Source organism: Cupressus sempervirens, chromosome 5 (assembly GCF_028749045.1).
Source record: "Cupressus sempervirens isolate cs-2001-9-10 chromosome 5, ASM2874904v1, whole genome shotgun sequence".
Taxonomy (NCBI): domain Eukaryota; kingdom Viridiplantae; phylum Streptophyta; class Pinopsida; order Cupressales; family Cupressaceae; genus Cupressus; species Cupressus sempervirens.
Genome location: NC_143122.1, coordinates 962,314,594 through 962,340,213, shown reverse-complemented (window position 1 = coordinate 962,340,213; position 25,620 = coordinate 962,314,594). Strand labels below are relative to the sequence as shown.

Here is a 25,620-nt window from a genome sequence, read left to right as displayed (position 1 = left end):
CTGCTTGGGGCATTCAGGATCCAGAGGACCAACTACTTCGGCTAGATATCCTTTTAGGATCTCAACCTACCTTCAAAGTGTTTGGAGTTCAGCGTCATCTACTCCATGTTCTTGAGGACCTCTTTGATCCCCATGGTCATTATCAAATAGGTTGAATCTCCTATAGGCTTCCCCAACATAACATCTTTCAATTCATAATCCTCAAGACCAAGACCTTCCACATCTATTTCTTCTAGAGGGATAGCCACTTGTGTAAACAATTCTTGGCTCCGTGTACTAGTGACAAATGCCAATGGCATTACCTTATGTGATGGAGACTTAGGTTTATGCAATGTCACAAACATCTTCTTATAAAGCACGAAAAATAGGCTTAGTACTCATCATTATTTCCTTCTAGACCCACCTAGGGGTGTGTACTATTGAGGACGTATCTCTTGATGACAAAGGGGTATGTTCTACAACTTCCTTCCCTTCATCGCTCTTGGTCAGAGTTGTCTTCTGTTGGGAGGGCTCCTCTTTTGTAGGCTCAGTCTCAGTAGACCATGTAGCCTAAATATTAGTGTCTTGGGAAGGTGACTAAGAATATTCCACCATTCTCTCTCATTTGATAATTTATTAGTTTCCATCTATTCTCATCTCTCCTCCTATGATGGTTCCTTCTAAACCTACTCTTCTTTCGAACTTTGAGGTGGAGGAGTTACTGAGCCTTATTCTACCAGTGTAACTCATGGTGGAGATGGAGGAGTAAGATCAAGACCCTGTGTATCTGGCAACATTTGCGTCCAATCTTCCTATTGAGGTTCACTTGTAGGGGTGTCCCTAATCTTATCCCTAATCAACTATGTACCCATGGGCATAAAATCAAAATGTAACATTGAAAAAATGTCATCGCCTTCTTCACTTTTCTCATCCACACACTACTATACTTCATCTTATAAGGAAGAGAGTTCTAAGGGTTCTTCTTGGGTGGATGTTGAGGTACCCATGGCACTCTTTCTCCTTTGTAATTTTGTGGCTCTTACTAGTTGAGTTCCTCCTGGTAGGGGCACTTGTTCCTCCTCCTCTTCTGATTCTTCTTCTTCTTCCTCTCTATCTCCCTCTAGAATTCTTTTAGGAATAGATGGGGAAGGCACCAATCTTCTTTTTATCCTTTGCCTCTTTTTCATCCAGATCTTAATCCTCTTCTTTTGTTTCTTGGAGGTAGAAGGAGAAGTTTGTTCTTCTTGCATAGGAGGAATGGAGGCCTATGGAATCTTTCCCTCTTTTGGTTGGCTAAGTACAATGGTAGGCAATTTAGGTTCACCCTCAACTTTAGTAGCTCTAGTGTCTTCAAATGCTTGTGCACTCTATTCTTGCTATTGGGGAGGCACCTATTCTTTAGCCTATTCTATCTAAATCCTCTAAGGGGAGATCCTCTTTCTTTTTTTATTTCTCTTCTTCTTTGGAGGGTGATAATATCCAACCGGGCGATCAAGCTAGTACTCTATTTCTAGCCTAATAGGAGACTAGGCCACAAAGGTAGGAAGTGTTACCTTCTTCCCTCTACCTCTTTCTGGGCAGGCATGTGCATGGAAGATTACTGTATCAAGAATTGGATCAAGTTGAAAGGGTTTCTTGATCCAATCCTTCATCATTTTGATGACATACCTCACCCAATGATTAATATCATCTACCTCCTCCCTATCAACCTTAGCATTCTTAATGGGTCTTTCTCCTATCTTGTCTAAGTTGAACAGGGGGTCCAGTTGCTCCTTAGAATCTTTTTGCCTTATCTCCTCTGGTATATTCAACTAGATAGCCTTTTCTACTAGATACAAAGTCATCCTACAATAATCCCTTATGCCAACATCATAGTCATTTGTAGCATTCATCCAGTGATCTTCAATAACATCCTCATGATGCAAGTCTTTTCCTGCCAGACTCTCCACTCTCCCAACATTCTCAAAGTAGGGCTAGGGAGGGTTGTATTCTTCAAGAGGATAATTCACCCACTCCCACTTGAATGATGGAATATCTTGCTTCCACTTCACTTGATATGATCCTACAACCAATGACAATGCCCAACAAGGTTCCATTGTCTCTTTATCTTCTCATAGGCTAACTCAATTTGTCAGGAAATCTCCAATAGTACCAGTTTGTCACTTGGATATCTTGGGAGCTTCTTAGGATTGATAGAGGCACTAGCTACCCACAAAAATTTGAACGTCTTTAACTAGATGAAGTAGGCTTTGAGAACTATAATTTGTGCTTTGGCTTCATCGGATAACCTCTTTCCATAATCCCCCTCAATGAATTGAATGATTGTAAAGATGAATGTATCATTGATGATTTTGTACTCCTTCCTCTATGTCGAGAGCTTCTTCTTCACTAGCTAAGGGTAGACTATGTATGACTAGGCACTAGGATCCTACATACTACCCCTATTGTACAAATTAGGGTAGTTTGTTGCCCTCACTGCAATTACGTATATCATGTAAGAAGTCATGTAAAACTTCTTCTTTTCCTTTACCATCCTCAATTTCTCACACAAGTTTTCACTTAGTGTGGTGGCCTAGTCCAGTAGTATCTTCACTACTCTAATGGTCTCAATGAAGTTGACCATGAAGGTGTTCAGGTGGCTTGCTGCGGGTAGACCCATGACTCTACTTAAAAGAATGATAAAGTATTCAATGTCCTCCTTCATGTATCCCTGAGTGATGTCAACTTTGCCTATTATCCTTCCCTAAGGAGGCTTCTCAATGAGGTAAGAAGATTGTATGATGTCAATTGCCTCCTGTTGGTGCTCCTTATACCATCTTTCAGCTATTTCATATGAAAGCCTAGTGAACTGGTCTACTCTTGGAAGACGGAAGATCCTCTCAATGTTATCAGGTTGTAGATCCAACACGACCTTTCTAGTGACCCTCTTGACCACTCTTTCCTTAGATATAAAGTGTTGTGCCGAGGCCATAATTAATTTTGATGATTGTACTAACATGGGATGTGACATTGTGTTCACCAACATAGAATGGCTCAATGAGGATACTAATACAGATCTTTCAATTGGTTTGTTACAAATTTTAAGGAATTCTCCTAGATCTATGTGTCCTAAATCAGTATCCCTAATTTCTGCATGGTCATCATGAAATCTTGACTTCGAGGGAATGCCTTGAAATTTGAAAACTATGGTCTTCGGTCCTACTCTAGATGTGGATGCCATTTGATCACCTGCACGTCATAAAAAAAAAATGCTTGTTAGGTCAATGACAAAATTAGAAATAGAATGTAAAAGCTTTGAATTTTAAATAAACAAAAATGAAATGTCCAATTTGGGCATTTTATTTATTATTATTATTATTATTATTACTATTATTATATCTTTTATATTTTTTATTATTTTTTAATATTTAATAGTTTTTCATTTTATCATTTTAGAAAATAGTGTGTGTGGGGCAAGAGCACGTATGGAGGAGAGCACACATGCAATGGGTATGAGGTGCCATAGGTGCGAAGCGTGGGTGTAGGAAGCACCATGTTGGAAGTGGGCATGTGCTAGCCAAAGGGTGCACACGAGTGACCTATGGAACGCAACGCCAAGGCGTGCAGGCAGCAGTGCATGGCCTATGGTGTGCAGTGCCAAGGGGTGTGTGACCCACAATGTGGGGCTAAAAGGCACTCGGCTTGTGGCATGTGGCACCAAAGGTGCATAGATTACAACATTTGCGCGGCTTGGAGGTACCAACAAGGAGCACAACGCCCACATGTTACACAGCATGGTAGTGCCAAAAGCGCATAGACCGGAGGATATGCAGGCGCAAGGCACTGAAAAATTGAGTGCATACACTGTGTCAAAGTGAATGGTTTTTTGGGGTATTGCATGGGCAAACAATGCTGGTTCAAAGTGCGGGGTGCCAAAAAAAGACTCACCTTGCGTGTGCCAAAAGCTCCCCAAAATTAGTCCATAAAAAAGAAACATTGAAGTATGAGTGGGGAGAGGGGGGGTAAGGGGGTTTTATAATCCCCCCGGATGTGTGGCCTTGAGTGGGTGCATAAATGCACGGCATGCACTTGCATACGCATGCACAACAATTATTTTATCTTAATTTTTTGAATTATTTTTTAAATTGTTTTTTATTATTATTTTTTAATATTTTTTCAGTTTTTCAATTTTTTTGTCTTTTTCAATTTTTCCAAATTTTCAATTTTTTTAAATTTTTTTTTGTGTTTTTATTTTTTATTTTTATTTTTTTAATAATTCCTAACTCTAACACTTTTTCCCAATCTCAAAGTGTGTGTTTAGGAGTTCAAAAAAAGTAGGGGGTCCCCATTCCTAGCAAGGAATGGGGTGTGTGTTCTAGGACCACAGCAAATAGCTTCAAAAAAAAGAAGAAATGACGAAGGCATTTCTTCATCAAAAAATATTCTTCCAATGTGTGCCAAATGCCAACTGAACTTTGAACACCTCAAGTGAATTTTGGATGACTTTTGCAATCAAAATCCTAGAATTTGAAACCTTGAAGCTGAGTGTGTGATTTGTATATTCATTCCCTTTGATATCTCAGGATGTAGTTTGTCAAAGTTTTCTAACAACCCAGAAACAATCTTCCACTCCTCCTAGCTCATTCATTCAGAATTTCCACAAAGGCTATTCATCGATCATTTGCTTGACTAGATGAGAGAATCAGTTTGAGGGCTCTTGATAGGGTGTCACACTCTTTTAGCTCTTTGGAAAATTTGAATAATCGCTCCATGTCATTTAGAATGTTACTTTTGATGAAGCAATATTTTGGATACAAGATACTTTGTTTTGAAAACGTATCTTTTGCCTTTTCAGATCTTTAGAATCCTTTAGTCTTAACACCATATTTTTCTTTTTAATTTCTTTCTCTTTCTTTTTCTTTTTTACTCTTCTATATGTTGACTATGCTTAGACTATGTAGTCAAGACATTAGTGTCATTCTTGGATTCGATCTCTTGCAAACATCCTGTGCATTTCTCTTTTAGAACATTTTAGGAACTCTCTTGCCAAACAATATCTTAGAAACCTTTCGAAAAGACCCCTCCTATTTGAACCATTTGGAGTTTGGATCACTTTCATCATCTTTGACTTCAATTTAACAACACCATAAACAAATCAAATTTTAAATTTGCAAAGTGTTGAGAACTTGTTGATCTAGATTTCTTGTTTCTAGACTGAAAATCCCTTATTTTTGCAAGGAATATCCATTGCTTGGTTGGTATAAGACACACAATCATCTAGATGTTTTGACAAAGAAATATCTCTTCCTAAAATTAGAACCAAAGAGTGGTTAGTAAAATCTTAAGAGAAAATCTCAAGTACACCTTACCCCCAGGATTGACACAACTTTGAAAGGAAACAAATGACTAAGAGCAAAGATGCAACATGAAAGCAAATACACTTGCAGAAATTAAAATTTAAGCTAAATGTAGAAATAAAATCTAACTAATTTCGTTTTGTTTTGTGTCTTTTAGGCTTCAAAATAATGCTTCAGAAACTGCTCATTTACAAGCAAGGGAAGAAATTCCCCCTATAAGGAACTGAGCCTAAAAGTGTTTTCTTCAAGAATTTACATGATCTGATAAGGGCCTATCCACAAGAATTGTAACTTGGTATGGTTGCCCAACTTTTCTTTCACCTTATCCTAGAGTAAAACAAGGTCAAAAATCTTGAACAATTTAATTGTGGCTCTCTTGTCAAACCATCTTTTCACAACTGCTTGATGTTTAGCCATGTTCTCAAATGTAGCTATCTGTTTCTTTTCTATCTCTAAAAGATTCATCAATCTAATTTGTACTTTGTTAGCATGTTTGGCATACCCACTCATGAATTTCAAAATACGAATCTTAAGATTAAGTGGGAACACTAGTTCTTGTCCATAGACAAGAAAATATGGAGAAGTCCCTAAAGCATTTTTGACTCTCACTCGATCTGTCTATAAGGTGTATTTGAGTTGTGTATGCCAATCCCTAGGATTCTCCTTCAACAATCTTATTATTATTATGATCAAGTTCTTGTTTTTAGATTCAGCTAACCCATTTCCTTGTAGGAAATAATTTGAAGAGAACTTGATAATGACTTTATTTTCAAATGCCCACTGGGTCAAGAATGCTTCAATGCAAAAGTAGACCTGTTATCACACATAAGAGTGGATGGAATTCTAAACTTGGTAACAATGTGTTCTTCCAAGAAGTCTATTACCACCTTAGTGGTGCAATTTTTGAATGTTTTTGCTTTTGTCCATCATGTGCAGTAATCTATAGCTATGAGAATAAAAGCATGTCCCAATTATGATGGTGGATTGACTAGACCAATGAAATCTAGCCCCCACTTTGTGAAGGGGCATATCTCATGCATAGAATGTAAAGGCATCCCCAGATTCCTTTCTCTATTGGCACTGGCTTGACAGTTATGGCAAGAGTGTACATGTTTGAAAGTGTCTTTGAATATCGAGGGCCAAAAATAAGCTAATCTTAGAATCATGTTGTTAGATTGTGGTGACTGATCAGGAAAGTACTGTACATACTTCATAAATAGTGGGGTTTGGGGCATCGCCCCGAATTTTTTTTTTGGGAAGTAGCCGACATGGTAGCCGACATATTACGGCCGACATATGGCCGACATGTTATAACCCTAAAGTGGTTTAATACTTGTATAAAAAGGGCTTAGGGTTGGGTATTTTTTATGTGTGTGGTGATATGAAATTGGTTCTTGCGGCGGTATTGAGCTGTAAGGGATTACGGATTGTAATCAGGTTGTAATCACTGGATTATAATAAGATCGAACTTGCTGTTTGGTGGACGTAGCCCAGGGATTGGGTGAACCACGTTAAATCTTGGTGTCTTGTGTTCATTTCTGTGTGTTCTATTATTTTTTGTTATTGGTTATATTTGCATGTAGTTTTTATTTCTATTTGTGGTTTATCCTAACAAGTGGTATCAGAGCAAGGTTGTCTTTCAATTATCCACTGCAGGAAAGTCTCACGGTTAAGTGGGAGTCTCACAGTTTAGTGGGAGCAATGGAAGATGAGGGTAAGTTGAGGGTTGACAGGTTTAATGGGCAGAACTTCCAGTTATGGAAGATGCAAATGGAAGACTATTTATATCAAAAGGATTTATGGAAGCCGTTGGAAGGAAAAGCCAAGAATTAGGGAACTATGTTAGAGGCTGAATGGGATCTTTTGGACAGAAAGGCACTCGGAAGCATTCAGTTATGCTTGGCACCATCAGTGGCATTTAATATTACAAAAGCAAAGACGACAGAATATTTGATGAAAACCCTAGCGACACTGTATGAAAAGCCCTCCGCTTCAAATAAGGTATTTCTCATCAAGCGTTTATTTAATATGAAAATGGCAGAAGGTGGATCTGTTTTAGATCATTTAAATGAGTTTAATACTATTACTAGTCAATTATCTTCTATGGGTATCAATTTTGATGAAGAAATTAGGGCTCTCTTGATTTTGTGTTCTTTTCCTGAAAGCTGGAATGGCTTGGTAATGGCGGTGAGTAATTTTGTTCCTGGATCTAGTACCCTAAAATATGATGATGTGATTGATGTTATTTTAAGTGAAGAAACTCGTAGAAAATCCTCAGGTGGATCTACATCAGGAAGTGCTTTAAATGCACAAAGCAGGGGCAGAACGATTGAAAGAGGAAGTAACTCTGGAAATCATGGGAAATCAAGAGGAAAGTCAAAGGGGAGGAGGTCTCAATCGAGAGGACCAAATGATTGCTGGTACTGTGGGAAACTAGGGCACAAAAAGAAAGATTGCTGGACTCGAAAGAAAAATGAAGGAGATAAATTAGATGGAGACAAAGAGGTAAATGTGGTAAGTAACAAATCCGAAGAGGATGCTTTGCTTCTGTCTTTAGAGAGTGTTGATGATTCATGGGTTTTAGATTCTGGTGCTTCTTTTCATGCTACACCTCATAGAGGTTATTTCATTGATTATGTCCAAGGGGATTTTGGGCTTGTTTATTTGGGGGATAATGAACCCTGTCAGATTGTTGGAAAGGGAAAAATTAAGATTAAGTTGCAGAATGGGAATCATTGGCTACTACATGAGGTAAGACATGTTCCAAAGCTGAGTAGGAATTTAATTTCAGTAGGGCAACTCGGTGATGAGGGTTGTGTAGTTACTTTTAATGATAAAATTTGGAAGGTTTCAAAAGGTTCCCTTGTACTAGAAAAAGGTGTGAAAGTAGGCACCTTATATATTTGTACAGGTCATATTGTTCCTTCTACTTTGATTATTTCAGAGAAAAATGAATATTCAGGAACAATTACTATAGTTGAGCAGGGAGAACAAATAGCTGCTGTAGATTCTGATACAGCGTTGTGGCACAATAGAATTGGGCACATGAGTAAGAAAGGTATGAAAGTACTTCATTCAAGGAAAGTTTTACCAGGTCTAAAATGTGTGAATATGGATTTCTGTGAAAGTTGTGTGTATGGAAAACAAAAGAGAGTGAGGTTTGTAAAGACTGGGAAGGAAAACAAAAAGGAGAAATTAGAGCTTGTGCATACAGATGTATGGGGACTGGCTCAGGTATCTTCTCTTAGTGGCTCTCATTATTATGTTACATTTATTGATGATGCAACTAGAAAAGTATGGTTTTATTTCCTTAGACAGAAATCTAATGTATTTCAAACTTTTAATAAATGGAAATGCTTGGTTGAAAATGAGACTAGTAAGAAATTAAAATGTCTCAGATCTGATAATGGTGGTGAGTATTGCAGTCATGAATTTGAAGATTATTGCTCCACTAATGGTATTCATAGACAAAAAATTGTTCCAAGGACTCCACAGGAAAATGGAGTGGCTGAACGCATAAACAGGACTATAATGGAGCACGCAAGGAGCATGAGGTTGCATGCTGGGTTTCCCTTAAACATGTGGGCGGAGGTTGTCAATACTGTAGTATATTTGATTAATAGAGGACCCTCTACTCCTTTGGGCTGTGGTATTCCAGAGGAAGCATGGACTGGTAAGAAGGTGAGTTATTCTTTTCTCAAGACCTTCGGTTGTGAAGCTTTTGCTCATATAGATTCTGAAAATAGAACCAAGCTAGAAGCTAAATCAAAGAAATGTGTCTTTGTTGGATATGGCATTAATGAATTTGGCTATAGGCTTTGGGATTTTGAAAATCATAAAATTATAAGAAGTCGGGATGTCATATTCAATGAAAAAGTGTTGTACAAAGATCTGTTGCAGCAACATGAGAAGAAAGAAGATGATTATGTAGTGCTGGATGATACTCCAAAAGCTGATGTTCCAGCCATTCCTCATGATGTGCAACAACTGCAACAACAAATACCACACACACCAGTGAATGTTGGACGGTCAACAAGGCCAATTAGACCTCCACAAAGGTTTTCTCCCTCTTTGTATTCTATTTTAATTACTGATGTTGGTGAACCTGAAATTTATGATGAAGTTGTGTAGGTGGATACTAAGATTCAGTGGGAGTCTGCAATGAAAGATGAAATGGACTCTTTGCTGAAAAATAAGACATGGGATTTGTGCAAGTTGCCTGCAGGTAAAAAGGCTTTACAGAATAAATGGGTTTATAGGTTGAAAGAAGAGGAAGGAGGTAAGAAAAGATTTAAGGCTAGGTTAGTTGTAAAAGGATTTGCACAGAAAAAGGGAATTGATTTTGATGAGATATTTTCTCCTGTTGTTAAAATGACTTCTATTCGTACTGTTTTAAGTCTTGTGGCTACTAAAGATTTGCATATAGAGAAGATGGATGTTAAAATTGCCTTTCTTCATGGTGATTTGGATGAAGAAATATATATGGCTCAGCCACAGGGTTTTGAGGTCAAAGGTAAGGAGAACTTAGTGTGCAAATTGAAGAAAAGTTTAAATGGTTTGAAGCAAGCACCTCGGCAATGGTACCTAAAATTTGACAGTTTTATGCATGAGCATGGATATAATAGGTGTCATTCAGATTACTGTGTTTATTTTAAGAGGTTGGATGATGATAGCTACATTATTTTATGTTTATATGTTGATGATATGCTTATAGCTGGGTCTAACATGGATCATATTAAGGGGCTGAAATGCCAATTAGCACATGCATTTGCTATGAAGGATTTGGGGGCAGCAAAACAAATCCTTGGTATGAAGATTTGCAGAGATAGGAAGAATAGAACACTGACACTATCTCAACTTGATTATGTTGAGAAGGTGTTGCAACATTTCTCTATCGAGAATGCTAAAGCTGTTAGCACACCTTTACCTGGTCATTTGAAATTGACTAAGGAGATGTGTCCCAAGACACAGGAAGAGTAGGATAAGATGTCCAAGGTACCCTATGCTTCTGCTGTAGGAAGTTTGATGTATGCTATGGTATGCACTAGGCCAGATATTGCACATGCAATGGGAGTCATTAGCAGGTATATGAGTCATCCAGGATTTGAGCATTGGAATGTTGTCAAGTGGATTCTCAGATATTTGAGAGGAACATCCAATAAGTGTTTACACTTTGGGGGCTCTACTACTGATTTAGAGGGCTATGTTGACTCAGATTTGGCTGGGGATATTGATACCAGGCAGAGTACTACAGGTTTTGTCTTTACTGTTGGTGGGGCAACCTTGAGCTGGGTTTCTAGGCTACAGAAGATTAATGCTCTCTCCACTACAGAGGCAGAGTATGTTGCTACTACAGAGGCAGCCAAAGAGATGATATGGCTTCAGTTCTTCTTGGAAGAATTGGGACATCCTCAGAAGGATAATTATTTGTTCATAGATAGTTAGAGTGTCATTCATCTTGCTAAGAATTCAGCTTTGCATTCTAAGACCAAACACATACAATTGCGGTACCATTTCATTCGGTCAGTTTTGGAGGATGGATAGTTAAAGCTAAAGAAGATACATACCAATGAAAATCCAGCAAACATGTTGACAAAGGTTGTAACAAGGGAGAAGCTGAACTCCTCTTCAGCTTCAGTTGGTCTTTTAGACTAAATGTGAATAAAAGAACAGCAGATTCCAGGGTGGTTTGATCCAGTGGGAGCCCCATGCGGTAGTTGTATTGCTATAGGATCAGTCTCCAAGTGGGAGATTGTTGTTTAGTGTGGAGCCTGATCAGTCCCCAAGTGGGAGATTGTTAGATTGTGGTGACTGATTAGGGAAGTATTGTACATGGTAGCTGACATATTATGGCCGACATATGGCCGACATGTTATAACCCTAAAGTGGTTTAATACTTGTATAAAAAGGGCTTAGGGTTGGGTATTTTTTATGTGTATGGTGATACGAAATTGGTTCTTGCAGCACTATTGAGCTGTAAGGGATTACGGATTGTAATCAGGTTGTAATCACTGGATTGTAATAAGATCAGACTTGCTATTTGGTGGACGTAGCCCAGGGATTGGGTGAACCATGTTAAATCTTGGTGCCTTGTGTTCATTTCTGTGTGTTCTATTATTTTCTGTTATTGGTTATATTTGCATGTAGTTTTTTATTTCTGTCCATGGTTTATCCTAACACATGTGATTTGTTGCTTTTGCTGAACCATGTCCTATACCATACTTGTCATGAAAGTGCTCCAAGACTTCCTTTTCTTCCTCATGGCCTAAACATTTTGGATAAATCCCTTCATATTTTCTCTTGTACAATTTTTTTTCACATAGGATCTAGGATTCACACTTCATTTTAACTACCCTATGTTGTGAGTTATTCATCCAACTAGGGCATTGGTCCTACATAAAATAATAAACAATGTCTTGATACCAAACATTTGTCACCACCCTTGATAAATGTCAACTTGAGACACAATCCTCTTATCTTGATCATCTTCATTATTTTCATGTCAAACTTGAACTCCTTTTCATCTTCATCTTGGTTGTCAGCTATCTGTAGGTGCTCTTTCAGTACAACATTTTAAAACTTCCGAATCAGCCCCATCTTGTAAATCTTCGGTTGGTCTATTTTTCTGATTATGATGTTGTAGAATTTGAATTGTAAGGAGGAATTTAGAGAATGTACTGAACTTGAACCTTGACCTATAAAGTTTAGAAGGTCAAGTTCAAGTGATCAAAGGTTGAGATATAATTCAAGTATCATGGCACTTCATTCAAAATAAAATTTAAAGTTCAAATTCTGACTTACAATTTCAAAGATCATCCTCCAAGCCCAACATCATGAGCACGAGTTGTTGATTCAGATAATGAGATCATCAGTGTAGAGGTTTGTGTAGAAGTAGTGATTCAAGGAGGCCCTCTTTTAAAAGATAAATTGAGTTTGCTCTTAATATCACAACCAATCCTTATGATGTTACGTAGATTCTTTTTGAACCATGCACACAAACTGTTGTGTAGAATGCCAAATATAAAGGAGGATCTCAATAATGAAATGGGATATAAATATTTGAATAATGGAGCTATGTTTAGTCTTATGCTCTTGTTTAAAGAGATACAGTCATGGTCAGTGAAGACATGGAAGCCACAGAGAAAGATGTAGGAAGTTCCATGAACCTGATACATGCTCATTAGCACAAGACACATACCAGTTTGAAAGATGTTGGAATGTTTACAAGGCCGAAATGAAGATCATGGAATGAACTTCACGTGATGAGTACCTAGCGGTAGAAGTAAGACTTACTTTTCTAACCATTTGGCAAAATGGAAAGAATGTCCTAAAGGTAGATTTCAAAGTGAAAGGGTTTCGTAGCTAGATAAGGCATGGCCACAAATTGTTTAATGGAAAGACCATATTTTGAAATGGAAATTAGTGGTTCATTATAATTGACATTATGAGCATCAATAATAAAGATATAATGAAGTTGCAAGAGGATAAATTTGGTGATAGATATAATGCAATGTCGAGCCTTTCTTGTTGGTCAATATGTGGATTCAATTCCACATCTAGTTTCTCTTTGATTATCATGACATGAGCCTATGGATGCTAAATGAAATGTCATGTAATCCATTCATGAAATCCTACTAGTGGAGATGTAGAAGTCTGAATTTATGCCAAACATATTGGTAGGGTCATCAAGCTAGTTTCACTGGAAATGTGGATGCAGGTGTTGCTAACTCTGCAGATGGGACTTCTAAAGGTGGTTATATGGGTTCCCATCATGGAATGGTGCCAGGTTATGCTCAATCAAGGCCAAAGCCTTTACACCATGGATAGAACTCTCCAAGTCATCTGGGGTAGTAGTCATCATAGACTTTCCAACAATATTTTCAATAGTATCATCCTCTATCAATGTTGAATCCCAATTAGTGGTTGTTTCCTAATGTGTTAAGATTCTTCAATCAAGTAATGTGGATGATTGAATATAGATATTGAAATGTCTAAGGGTCTCTATGGTGTCATGGCACTTGCAGGAAAACCAATATGCTCTTTCACTAGAATTGATGATCTTGGAGGATTAGGTCTATGCATGGATGTTGTACTAAATGGATTTGGTTATGCAGTTCCACCAATGATGTGTCTTCTCTTCATAATGGATGATGAAGTTGTGAAATTTTCTCCTTATGCCTGGGTTATTAGAGATATTGAAGATGAGTAATTTGTGAATTTTTTCATTGGAATGTTGTCGTGGCAGTTTATGCTCATTGTAATAGAAAGCTCCATCGGGGAGGAGTTATTTTACCGCAATGCAGTGCAGGGTGGACTTGCACATGTGTTCTTGAGTGATACATGGAACAGTAAGGATACTTATGGGATTGTAGCATTGACTAGCATACTCTCCTTTTTTGTTCCATTTGCACAAGCATTTGTAGCTATGCTAACTGTTGCCCTCACTAGGTCATTGTATTTTCTGGTTGCTTCTCCATGAGATCCCACTTATGTTGGGGCTCAAGTTCCTCCTAGTACTGGAGCATGTGAAGATATGAAAAAGTGCTTTGCAGAATAGCCTAGTACGAGAGAAGGCAAACGAAGAAGATTTACTCACCTTTGTTGGAGTCTCCTCTTGCACTCTACTTGGGGTTTGAGTGGTTTCAGAAAGACAACCTTCTTGCTCCCATGTTCACACATAAAATCTACTCTGGTGTTGTATTAGGACATGGTCTTTGGCAGATCCATGAACAAAGAGAGAAGCTGAGAAAGAGGATCAACAGTGTAAGGTAGAAAGATGGAACAAAATTGGAAGGTTAGAACACCACACTATGCATAATGGACATTACCTACCCCCCAAGTTATGTCTGTTGGAATCCATCTTGTCCTCCACAAATACTGATAAAATGAGTCTAGGACATCATTAGCAAGGAATTCTAGTTGCAGTATATACATTTTCTGTTAATATATAATAATATAAAATGGCAAAACCCTTGTGGATTGTGTGTGTGTGTTTTTGGATACTGATGATTTAATATATAATTCCTCTTGTTAGAAAACTAAAATATAAATCATGAATTAAGGAAGAAATAAAGGAGTTCGACCAGTACATAGGGAAGTGAAAAGATGGGAAAACCAAATGTCAAGGAAAAGAAGAAACTAATCACCTTCCCAAGATTTAGTTATAGAACCAAAAGGACACTGTGGAGAAATGAAAGGTTTGTGAAGGGGATTATTTATGTAAAAGTTTTTCCAATCGCCAAGGGGGGTTCAGCCTTTTCTAGATACAGTCAGAGAGCTAGAATAGGAGGGGGAAAGAATTGTTAATGTATCAAACTTAATATTGCAGAGCCAATAAAGAGGATTTTATGTCAATGGTTTTTTGTTCCATTTAATTAGTCATTGCTTCTATGTGTCTTTCTTTTTCTGAATTACAGAAGGAGAGAAAAGGTTTTTTATTCTTTTGTCATGAGGATATGAATTGACCACAGTAAGAAATGCTTTGGGGTATTCAGAGAAAGATTCATTAGAATTCTTTAATCATCTCATTTATTTATTTTTTAGTGTTTGATGTAGGTTAATTAAATGCTAAGTATATGGATTCATAAGAATTGTGAATTCTATTGCTTGGTTTATAGATTATAAAGTTTTTCTTGCCTGGATTAAGTCCTGTTTAGGCTTAATTTAGTTTGCCTCTTTTGCTCTCAGGTTAAGAGCATACCCTGTGTTAGTTTAGGAGAGAAACATTATTCACATAGGGAGCTATACCTTAATTCAGAGGGAAACTAGTTATTCTTAGAAATAGTTTCCCAATTGTTGTGTAATGTTGTTCTTCATTACAAATTGGGCGAATTAAAAGGAGAATTGGAAGAAGAACAATCTATTTACCCATAGATTTTTTGTGACTCTACTGGGGAAACAGAAAAGAAGATCAGTGTTGGAGATTATTTTCTTAGTCTTATTATTGTTATCTTTGCTAGAGATTGGCAACTCTATATTTTAAAGAACCCTCTTCCATATCAAAGTTTGAAGAATTTAAGAGGAATCAGGCTTCCAGTCCCAACCAGTTGAAGAAAGAATTAATTCAAATTTGATGGTAAGAAGTTTTTACTGAAGAAAAATAGAGGAGAAAATTTGTGCTGATGTTTGCTTCCTTAGTGGTTATAGATATCTCTTCTATCTAGAGATTGATGACTCCATTCTAGTTCTCACAATTTTGAGTAAGAGGTCCAATGTCTACATTTTCAAATTTTATTATCTCTAACTTGCAGAGATTGGTGACTCTGTTGATTAAAAAGGGCCGTGCCTATTAAATTGGTGAAAAGAGGGAGACTAGATCCTTCCCTTATAGAGCTTCATCACACTACTAATTCTGTATTGTACGACATGTTTGAAGCTTGGAGAGAAAACATCAGTAATAGAGTAAGGATGAACCTGAGTATCAAAGAAGATCATGCAACCGTGTTGTTATGGAGAAGTATATGTGCAAGATATCACCTATTGAAAGAGGTGGAAGAGAAAACAAAGTTGTTGCAGAAGTTAAAAAAAGAACTACATGCAAATGATGGTAAGATTTCAGAAGCCCTTCCAGATTGCATCTCTTTAAATTTTTCAGTTTTGAGTGAACAAGAAGTCAAACTAGAGGTTCTTGATAAAAAACCAATAAATGAAGAGCCCATATCAACCAATAGTTTGACTTTTGGAGAACAAAAAATGTCTAGGTTCCTAGAAGCAAAACTTTTAGTGGATGAGGTCATCCCCTACAGTGATAAAGAATTGGCTTCTAGAAAGAAAAGCTCAGATGCAACTAAAGTATCAAAGAAGCATGAAGAAAATGATTAGTATGAAGACCATTTCCAGCCCGAACCATCACAAGAAGAAGAAAAGTTTGTTATTATTCCTTGCTTCACAATAGTATTTCCTATGAAGTCATTAGTTACACCTTTAGATCCATCATTTAAGGTTGGAAATGAGACTTCTTCTCCTAATACTGATCCTGATGCAGTAAGTATGAATCTAGAACCACTCTCAGAACTGCAAACAAAAGAATCAGTTTTGGTCCGGCATGCTAAAATCATTGAAGTTGTAGAAAGCATTCCTAAGGTGGATAGAATCAATGAGCAAAATGAAGAGATCATATCAACCAATGGTTTGAGTTCTAAATAGGAAGAGAAGCCTGGTTTCCCAGAAGCACAACTTTTAGCAAATGAAGACATCCTTCTCAATGATGAAGAATTGGTAAGAACAGTTGAAAAAGAATTTTCTTTCATACCTTCATTTACCTCTAATTTAAAAAGTTTCAGATTTGAAGAAAATAAAGATAAACCTTTGCATGAAGTCTTTGATGAGAATAATCAGATAGTTAATGCAAAACATGAAGAGTTGAATTCCATTGAAAATTTTTGTGAAACTAATTTTCAAGTTGCAAAGGTTTGTGATGATACTATATTAGAATCTATGTGTCTTGAAGAAAAAGTGGAAACATATTTTGTCAAATTAGAAAATATGATTGAAGAAATGATCAGCAAAATTGAAAGAGAAATTAATGGGGATTATATTTTAAATTATTGTCTTCCTGAAAACTATCCTAAAACAAACATGCTAGCTATATTATGCTTTAGTGGTCACCATACTAAATCTAAAGATGTAGCAATAACAAATGTTGAAAAGGAAGGGATTGTAAAAAATAATGAGGCATGGCTGTTTGGCAAGGTTCTATGGGTCACTGTGTTGCAGATAGCTTTTGGATTCAAGTTTGACAATGAAGGAGTAGCCAGAGGTCACCAATGCTATTTTAGATTATGTGAGGCCTCACCCCGATCTGTCATACCATGGATATTTTATTTACATTTTGGATATTTAGGATCTAGATATTTTGATAGTTATCTGAGACTTGATGGATTGTGGATTATTTATTTACACACCTTGATACTTAGTAGTAGTGGTTTACATTATCATATGCACTTAGAACCTACTATTGTATAGGAAATGGTTTAAATATGTGGATGCAATTTCATGAATTGATATTATTAGAATTTTGATGTGATGCTAAATGATAAGATGATTATGGATAGATGTTAATTTGGTTATGATACTTTATGAGATGGATGATTATGATAGTCAGAGAAGTAGTTATGATGATTTATGATACACTAGTAAATGATAAATTGATTTTAATATGCACATAGATGTTTATCTGATGACTTATGTTATGTAGATTTGTTATTCTAACATCTTGGATGATTTAAATAGGAAAAAAAATTACCTAAATTATGATTATCACTATACACTTATATGTTATATATGTTATATGACTCCTTGGACTATTGATGCTCGAGTTTATTGTGCAAGAAGTGGAAGCATGGAAATTCTTGGGGGAAACAAGTTCCAAACCCTGTGACATAGTTTAACCAAGACAAATCCTTGGAAGATTTAAAAGCCTCATTATGGAAGTTATTTTCTTCATAATTGGATGATTGCTTGCTTGCTTGTGAATATGTTTAATCATAACCTAGGTGCATTAAGGGCATGTCAAGGAAAATGTAATGTATTTTTTTAGGTGTGTCATTTGACACTTGTATAGTCTATGTGTTCATGACATGTCACTTATAGTGTTGGTTTCAAGGTTACTCAATCTTCATCCTCTTCCTTCTTTTCAAATTAATGCTTAAGTACTCCCATTTGGGAGAGAGTGTTTGGATGGGTCACATCCTGTTAGAATTCGAATTCAAACTTGACAAGGAGATTAGGGGGTCTAAATGGGATCCTAAGGTGTTACTTTTTTGTTAAAAAGCCACCCTAATGGTAGTATAGTAGGTTAGGGGCCTAAATTTAATTATTTTAATGTTTTCCTAGTTTTGGGAACCCCTTAAACAAGGCTAACTGAGACCAATTCGAAGTTGGGAGTTTTTCCATGATAGAAACCTCACAACCCCACGAGGTCAACCTTCTTATTTTGGAGGAGCAACAATGTAAGAAAGGGAGGCCTGATGTTCTTACTAAAAATGGTTAGTGGAGAGTCTTTTAGGCGGGGAGTGACAAGTTAATGGGTGGTTCACCCACTCTCTAATTTGAGAGACAACTAAGTTTTGGAGGGAGATTAAGGGAGCTCTTCTACAACTATCCTTACCCTAGCTTGGACCAAGGTTGGTGACTCAAGCATGTTCTTTTATTTCTTTTCTTTAGTATGGATAAGAAAATCTGCAAATGTGAAAAGTTATCAATGGAGTATGCATTGCATTGTCAATCTTGTGTTATGAGTTTGTCATTGTGTTGGGAAGAAGGGAATGTGTTTTGTGCTTTTGGAGATCCTTTCTTGGTTTTGTTTTGTTGTTCCTCATGTGTTTTTTTGTTCTTTCTTGCTTGAATGTGAGTGTTGATTGTGACTATGGGTGTGAAGGCTTCACTCACCCTTGGGAGGGCAGAGAAGTCTTGGGTGAAGGGCATAAGTTGGGCTTGACATTGCAGGTGAGAAACGAATTTTTTTTTACCTCATGATGAGGTTTGTTATTATCATGGAGCATGGGCTCCATCATGGCCATGAATCTTGTTGTTTGGGAGGTGTTGGTCTGACTTTTTCTGCAGTAAAAAATTTTTCAGTTAAACCATAGAAAAGTCAGATGTTCTATGTCTAAGTGAAGTATAAGGTTTTGGATAAACTATCTATAAGAAATATTCGCCATATAAGCCCTATATTCATCCCTATTCATAAATGGTCGGGCGCGAAATTTTCAAATTTCAAAAGAAGCGAATATGCTTTTGTATTCCTTTTCCTTTCTCCCGGGTTACCTTTCTTCCTATTTGTCCCAACCGTCAGATCCGATTAGATCTACCGCTGGCGTTACCTCGCTATTGAGAGTTGCATGCTCATTAAGTATAGCGAGATAGCGAGTGTTGAGTTTTTAAGCGGTGGGACCATGAAGTGAAGGTGCGGTGATCAGAGATTTGCTTATTAAATGCTTTATTGTGCAGGTACACTTTGCAATTCGCCATAAAAAAGGGGGGAGAGGGACCCACAAGAATATTTGACATCAGAGCCGGAATGTTGATCTTTCTGAAAGTTCTGCCACCTCGCTATCGAAAAATTCAGGCATTTCACCATTAGCGAAGTAGCGAGGCCACGTGAAAATCTAAAAATGATGACATTGCATCTTGCTTGTATCATAATTACACCAGGTGTCATGACCAGTCATAAATACCGTTGTCAGAATCAGTTTTAATTAACAGAAGTAATTACTGGGTACCCCTTGCTTTTTCCGACACGGAATCTTTTTAAGTGCCGAAGCTCGCTACCTCGCTATCAAAAAATTGAGGTGCTTCACCATTAGCGAGTTAGCGAGGCCCCGTAAAATGGCAAAAGATCGGCAAGATCTTTGATGACGTGTAATGACAGATGACTGTGATAAATTTTGACATGTGCCAGCTATGCAGAGATCCTATTCTCATTAATACCTATCTGACTAAGTGTACAAGAAATCTTGAACATTAGTTTGAAGTAGATTAGCGGAGCTCGCTACCTCGCTATGAAAAGTTGCAAGGAAGATAATTACAGTGACATAGCGAGTTGGGCCCACCGCCTTCTTTCTTCAGAAGTCTTGTAGCATATCTTTCGATCATTTCTTGATCCGATCAACGGTTGTCACCGCCTCGTCATGGCAAGGTGCTTGTTCTTTATGCATAACGAAGTAGCGACATGCTGACACGTGTTCTCCGACGTCAGTGGGTCTAAATGTAAGCGCCATCAAAAGAAAGAATTATGTATGTGGCAAGCTCTCATTGGGTAAAATAACTGACATGGAAAATATAACTCCTAGTTGTTCTCTTTGTACCACATGATCGTAGGATCTTTGAAGATCAACGACGCAGTTTTAAATAAAAAATGTAGTGTCACTCTCTGTATTAATTAGACAAGAAAGCTTCGTCCGTGAGGAAAAATAGAGTATAATACAGAGAGATTGCATCAGTTTCATTTCACGCGAGAAAATATTTGAAGCCATTCTTGTGCAGAAGCTATTACTGAAAGAAAAGCGTGCCAAGGTTGATAAAAAATTATCAAGTTATCTGTTCGCTAAAATTTTGCAAGAATACAAAGGAGAATTGAGACAGAATTCAAGTAAGTAAAACTGAGATCATCTTTGTGAGCTTTTAAGTTTTAAAAAGGATAGCCCAAGATGCCTCCTAAGAAGGGATTTACAGGAGCAGTAAACTACTTGGATAGAAATGTGCATGATGATTTGCTTGAGTTACTTCCTGAATCTACTGTAGAAACGGTGCAAGTTAAGAGGTTAACCTCACTCAACCCTAGGCTTAGGGTAGCTGATGGATTGTATGATAAGGGTAATTGGGTCCGGGATGCTCAAACTGCTCAAACTGGTTTGAGTTTATTCAAAAAATGGTTTGCAGAGAGGAAGTTATATGCCCCTCATGCCAATATTTGGAATTTTGATCTTGGGAAGCTTGTTGTCCCCAGCGTGTTTATGGATTTTGACTTGCTTGAAGCTATAGCAAAAAACTATGACCAAGCCACTAAGGTAGTGAGAAGAATAGATGGTGAGGCTTTAGTTACCATCAGTCCCGAGGAGATTAGGAAGGTTTTCAATCTGGGACCCCTCACCATGTATCATGTGCCCATTAATCTGATAGATTTAGAAAAAGAATATATATCCAAGAGGGATGTAGTTAGACAGGGTGCACTGAAAGCCCACATAGGCCGGATTGGAGGCCTCCCAACCATAACATCATCTTCTAAAGAGCCCTTCAAGAAATCATGTTTTAATGCCAGGGCAGTGGAGATATATAGGACCCTGTGCAGAGTCTTCGGAGAGGGCGAAGAAGATTTTATTCCGGTGAGCTTCATGTATATGATCACCCAAATCTCTTCTTTTGGTGTGGAAATAATTTTTGATTTTGCATCTTACTTGGCAAATGAGATCCATCATGGATTGGTGGGCATTGCACAGGGCAAGGTGGAAAAGGTTTGGGGTCAGTATTCCTTACTGATGCATATGTTTCTTTTTAAAGGGGCCACTTATTTTGGTAAAGAAATGGTTTTGAATAGAGAACAAGAAGGGGAAGCACTGCCAGTCCAATTATGGAGTGCAGACATGACCTAGGAAGCAGAAAATGCTAGCTTCGTTAGATTTGATAGGCACTTTGCCTCCAAAATAAGGTGCCTCATATTGAGTGACAATCCCAGAATCCCTAAGGCATTAATGCACCTTGTCAGGCCTATGGACAAAACCCATAATCTAAAAGTTTCACATAATTGGGGAGATATTATCCCATATTCAGTCTCAACGGTCATCAGGGTCTATGGTTTCAAAGGAACACCCCATGTGTTACCCTATCAGGTACCCTTGAAGGTAGGGATAGCTGAATTTTTGTGGTAGTTGGGAGGAGTGGAGGAGGCCTTTTTGCACAAAAGGGGGACAGGATCAATTTTTCCTACTTGTACTATAGCCCACCAGTTTGTGATAACTAAAGAAGGGTGGGTCTTCCTCCATAAAATTTTGGATCAATATAAAATGGCAGTGTCTCACTCTCATTTTTGTGATACAGAAGGTTTCTTCAACTCTGCCCTTAGATTGAGAATCAAGCTTCGTCCAGTTCAGCATGAATTCTATTTTCCTGAAGATATAATAAGAAATGAATACTCTCTCCATGAGAAAGAAATAAAGAAAGAAAAATGGAGAGTCTATTCAAAAGTTTTGGAATTCATTAATTGTTTTGATAAAGATTTCAGTCCTCTTAGTAATGCTGCAAACAATGCAGATAAAATACATAAGCTCATGAGTAATTTCTCTGAGATAATGGAAGTAATGAATGAGAAGAAATAGCATTTTATTAATTCTTTTCCAGATAAAGCCAGAGAAATTATGAGAAAATTGGGTTTCACTCCCAACATTGGAATAGGTCCACTGGTGGTACGGAAGAAAACAAGATATACTATTGTCCGACAGCAGGTGCCCGTTGTGCATAAAGAAAAACAGATAGTTGAATCCACCAGCACTGTCCTAGAAGAAAGACCCCCTGAACCTTCCCCCAAAAGAAGGAGAATAATAAGTGAGGAAGAATCCCCTGATGAAAGTGGCTCACCTTCTCAAACCCCAATAAGAATTGAGGAAGAACAGCTCACCAATGAGCAATTCGAACAAATGGGGTCACAAGGAGAAATTTTTGTTACACAAGCAGAGATTGATGAAGGGAACCCTCAGGAACCCCCTGTACCAAGTTTTGAATTAACTACAGTAGATTTCAGAGGAAGGGAATTGGACCCTATTTTGGAACAAGCCAGTCAGCAATTTTTGTCTGATAACAATTTTGTAAGATCTAGGGCTTTCCATCAGTTTGCGTGGAGAGTAAACATGCACATTTTTGAGCAAAGGTGCAATAATATGAGAGCAGAACATCCAGAAATGGATGAGACCTCCATTCAAAATCTAATAAAGGAACAAATGGTTCAAGAGTTCCAAAATATAACCCCTGATGAGGGAAGATAGATGGTAAAAAATGCTAATGTTTTATTATTTCCCAATTGGGACATTGCTGACGCATTAATTTTTAATTCTGTTTCAAATAATTTAGGACTCCAGGATCCAAATAAAGAGGAATTCTTGGGTACAAAATTCAGCAATGATCAAGCTGCCCTTGTTATGTGGTCCCTGAGAAGAGGATCCAGAATTACTTCATCACAGCATGATGATTCGGGATTAACAGGGAGTATCATTGTAAGAAGAGTTGCTGACACTTCAAATGTACAGGCAGCCCACATGAATGTGGATTATTCTAAATTTTCCCTGGCTACTGCGGAAAGAGAAGAGAGGGAAATGATTGATATGCATAATAAATATGAAGTAGTGGTGGAAGCCTATAATCAAGAGGTAAAAAGGAGAATTGAGTTAGAAAACAGGGTATCTCAATTAGAAAAGGTACTTGGAAAGAGAAAAGTGGGAGAATCCAGTATACTAAGAATTGCATATCCCCCATAGTCATCTGTGGGATTAACCCCTATTATTGAGATACCTGACACCCCTGAAAGACCCCAATTCTATACTGTAGAGGAATTTGAAGCAGAAAAAACCAAATTACATGAGTGGCAGATAGAATTTAGAAATCAGCAGGAAGAGAAATGGAGGCAGGGTGTGACATATTTGAGGGATAAAATACAATGGTCAAATTTTTATGATCAGTTGACAAGGATTGTAACCCTCATAGATGAGTTAAATAAAGAAAAGAATGGACTAGATTCTCTTGCACAGAAGTGGAGACAGAGAAATAATGATGTTACAATTATTTGTATATCTACAGTTCAAATGCCTTATCATCAGGTTGAGAGGATTTTTGATTTATTGAATCAATTAGATAATTTTGAAAATAAAAGAGATTCTTTACAGAGGAAATTAATATTCTGAAAAATAAAAATAAATTAAAAAAATAATAATAATTAAAAAAATAAAAAATAAAAAAATAAATTTAAAAAAAAAAATGGTTGTGTTTTGTTAGATTAAATTTTAGGGCATGACAGATTAATGGAGCATCTTCCTCTATTTAGGAAAGGTTCATACATCCCTCTTCCTGTAAATGGTCATGTATGAATCTTTCTGTATTTTGGGTTCTGCTGGTGAGGTCTCCTCACCTTTTGTAAATAAATTTCCTTTTCAATTTTGGTGTGTCTAGTGTAGCCTTTTCTTGCTTAGTATGTAGTTGTTATTTTCTCCTACTTTGTTTCAGTCTGCCCTGCTCCCCTTTGCTCTCCTAGCAAGAAGCTCTTTGTTTACCCTCTTCTTGGCTCAATTCTATAGTGCAATGGATAAGGCCTATTCTAAAAAACCTAAGATTTTGGATTCTTTACATAATTTGCAGTACATAATCCCCATTCAGAGCCAACTGTAGGTGCACTTTCAGTATAGCATTTTAAAACTTCCAAATCAGCCCCATCTTGTAAATCTTCAGTCGGTCTATTTTTTTGATTATGATGTTGCATGATTTGAATTGTAAGAAGGAGGAATTCAGAGAATGTACTGGACTTGAACCTTGACCTATAAAGTTTAGAAGGTCAAGTTCAAGTGATCAAAGCTTAAGATATGGTTCAAGTATCATGGCACTTCATTCAAAATAAAATTTAAAGTACAAATCCTGACTTACAATTTCAAAGATCATCCTCCAAGCCCAACATCATGAGCACAAGTTGTTGATTCAAATAATGAGATCATCAATATAGAGGTTTGTGCAAAAGTAATGATCCAAGGAGGCCCTCTTTTAAAAGATAAATTGAGTTTGCTCTTAGTATCACAACCAATCCTTATGATGTTACCCAAATTATTTTTGAACCATGCACACAAACTATTGTGTAGAATGCCAGATATAAAGGAGGATCTCAATAATGAAATGAGGTAAATATTTCAATAATGGAGCTATGTTTAGTCTTATGCTCTTGTTTAAAGAGATACACTCACGGTCAGTGAAGACATGGAAGACACGAAGAAAGATGTAGGAAGTTCCATGAACTTGACACATGCTCATTAGTGTAAGACACATACCAGTTTGAAAGATGTTGGAATGTTTACAAGGCCAAAATGAAGATCATAAAATGAACTTCACGCGGTGAGTACCTAATGGTAGAAGTAAGGCTTACTTTTCCAATCATTTGGCAAAATGCAAAGAATGTCCTAAAGGCAGATTTCAAAGTGAAAGGGTTTCGTAGCTAAATAAGGCATGGCCACAAAATATTTAATGGAAAGACCATATTTTGAAATGCAAATTAGTGATTCATTATAATCAACATTATGAGCATCAATAATAAAGATATAATGAAGTTGCAAGTGGATAAATTTGGTGATAGATATAATGTGATGCCGAGCCTTTCTTGTTGCTTGCTATGTGGATTCAATTCCACATCTAGTATCTCTTTGATTATCACGACATGAGCCTATGGCTGCTAAATGAAATGTCACATAATCCATTCATGAAATCTTACCAGTGGAGACGTAGAAGTCTAAATTTCTGCAAACATATTGGCAAGGTCATCAAGCCAATTTCATTGGAAATGTGGATGCAGGTGTTGCTAACTTTGCAGATGGGACTTCTAAAGGTGATTATATGGGTTCCCCTTATGGAATGGTGCCAAGTTATGCTCAATCAAGGCTGAAGCCTTTACACCATGGATAGAACTCTCCAAGTCATCTGGGGTAGCAGTCATCGCAGAATTTCCAACAACATTTTCAACAGTATCATCCTCTATCAATGTTGAATCCCAGTTAGCGGTTGTTTCCTAATGTGTTGAGATTCATCAATCAAGTAATTTTGATGATTGAATATAGATATTGAA

The 25,620-nt window shown here is 37.2% G+C and overlaps 1 protein-coding gene and 1 pseudogene across 1 annotated transcript in view; both read left to right on the top strand.

Moving 5' to 3' along the window:
- LOC149559158 (pectate lyase 1-like) overlaps positions 1–13,142 on the top strand; it is a gene marked incomplete at its 5' end in the record, with an annotated part of 38,286 nt that extends 25,144 nt beyond the window's left edge. Inside the window, one exon of the mRNA XM_089831273.1 lies at positions 12,996–13,142. Within this exon, the coding sequence (XP_089687399.1) occupies positions 12,996–13,142 (147 nt within the window). The remainder of the gene's footprint in view (positions 1–12,995) is intronic.
- A 160-nt stretch (positions 13,143–13,302) lies between these two features.
- LOC149559157 (uncharacterized) lies at positions 13,303–14,207 on the top strand (annotated as a pseudogene).
- Positions 14,208–25,620: the final 11,413 nt, after the last annotated feature.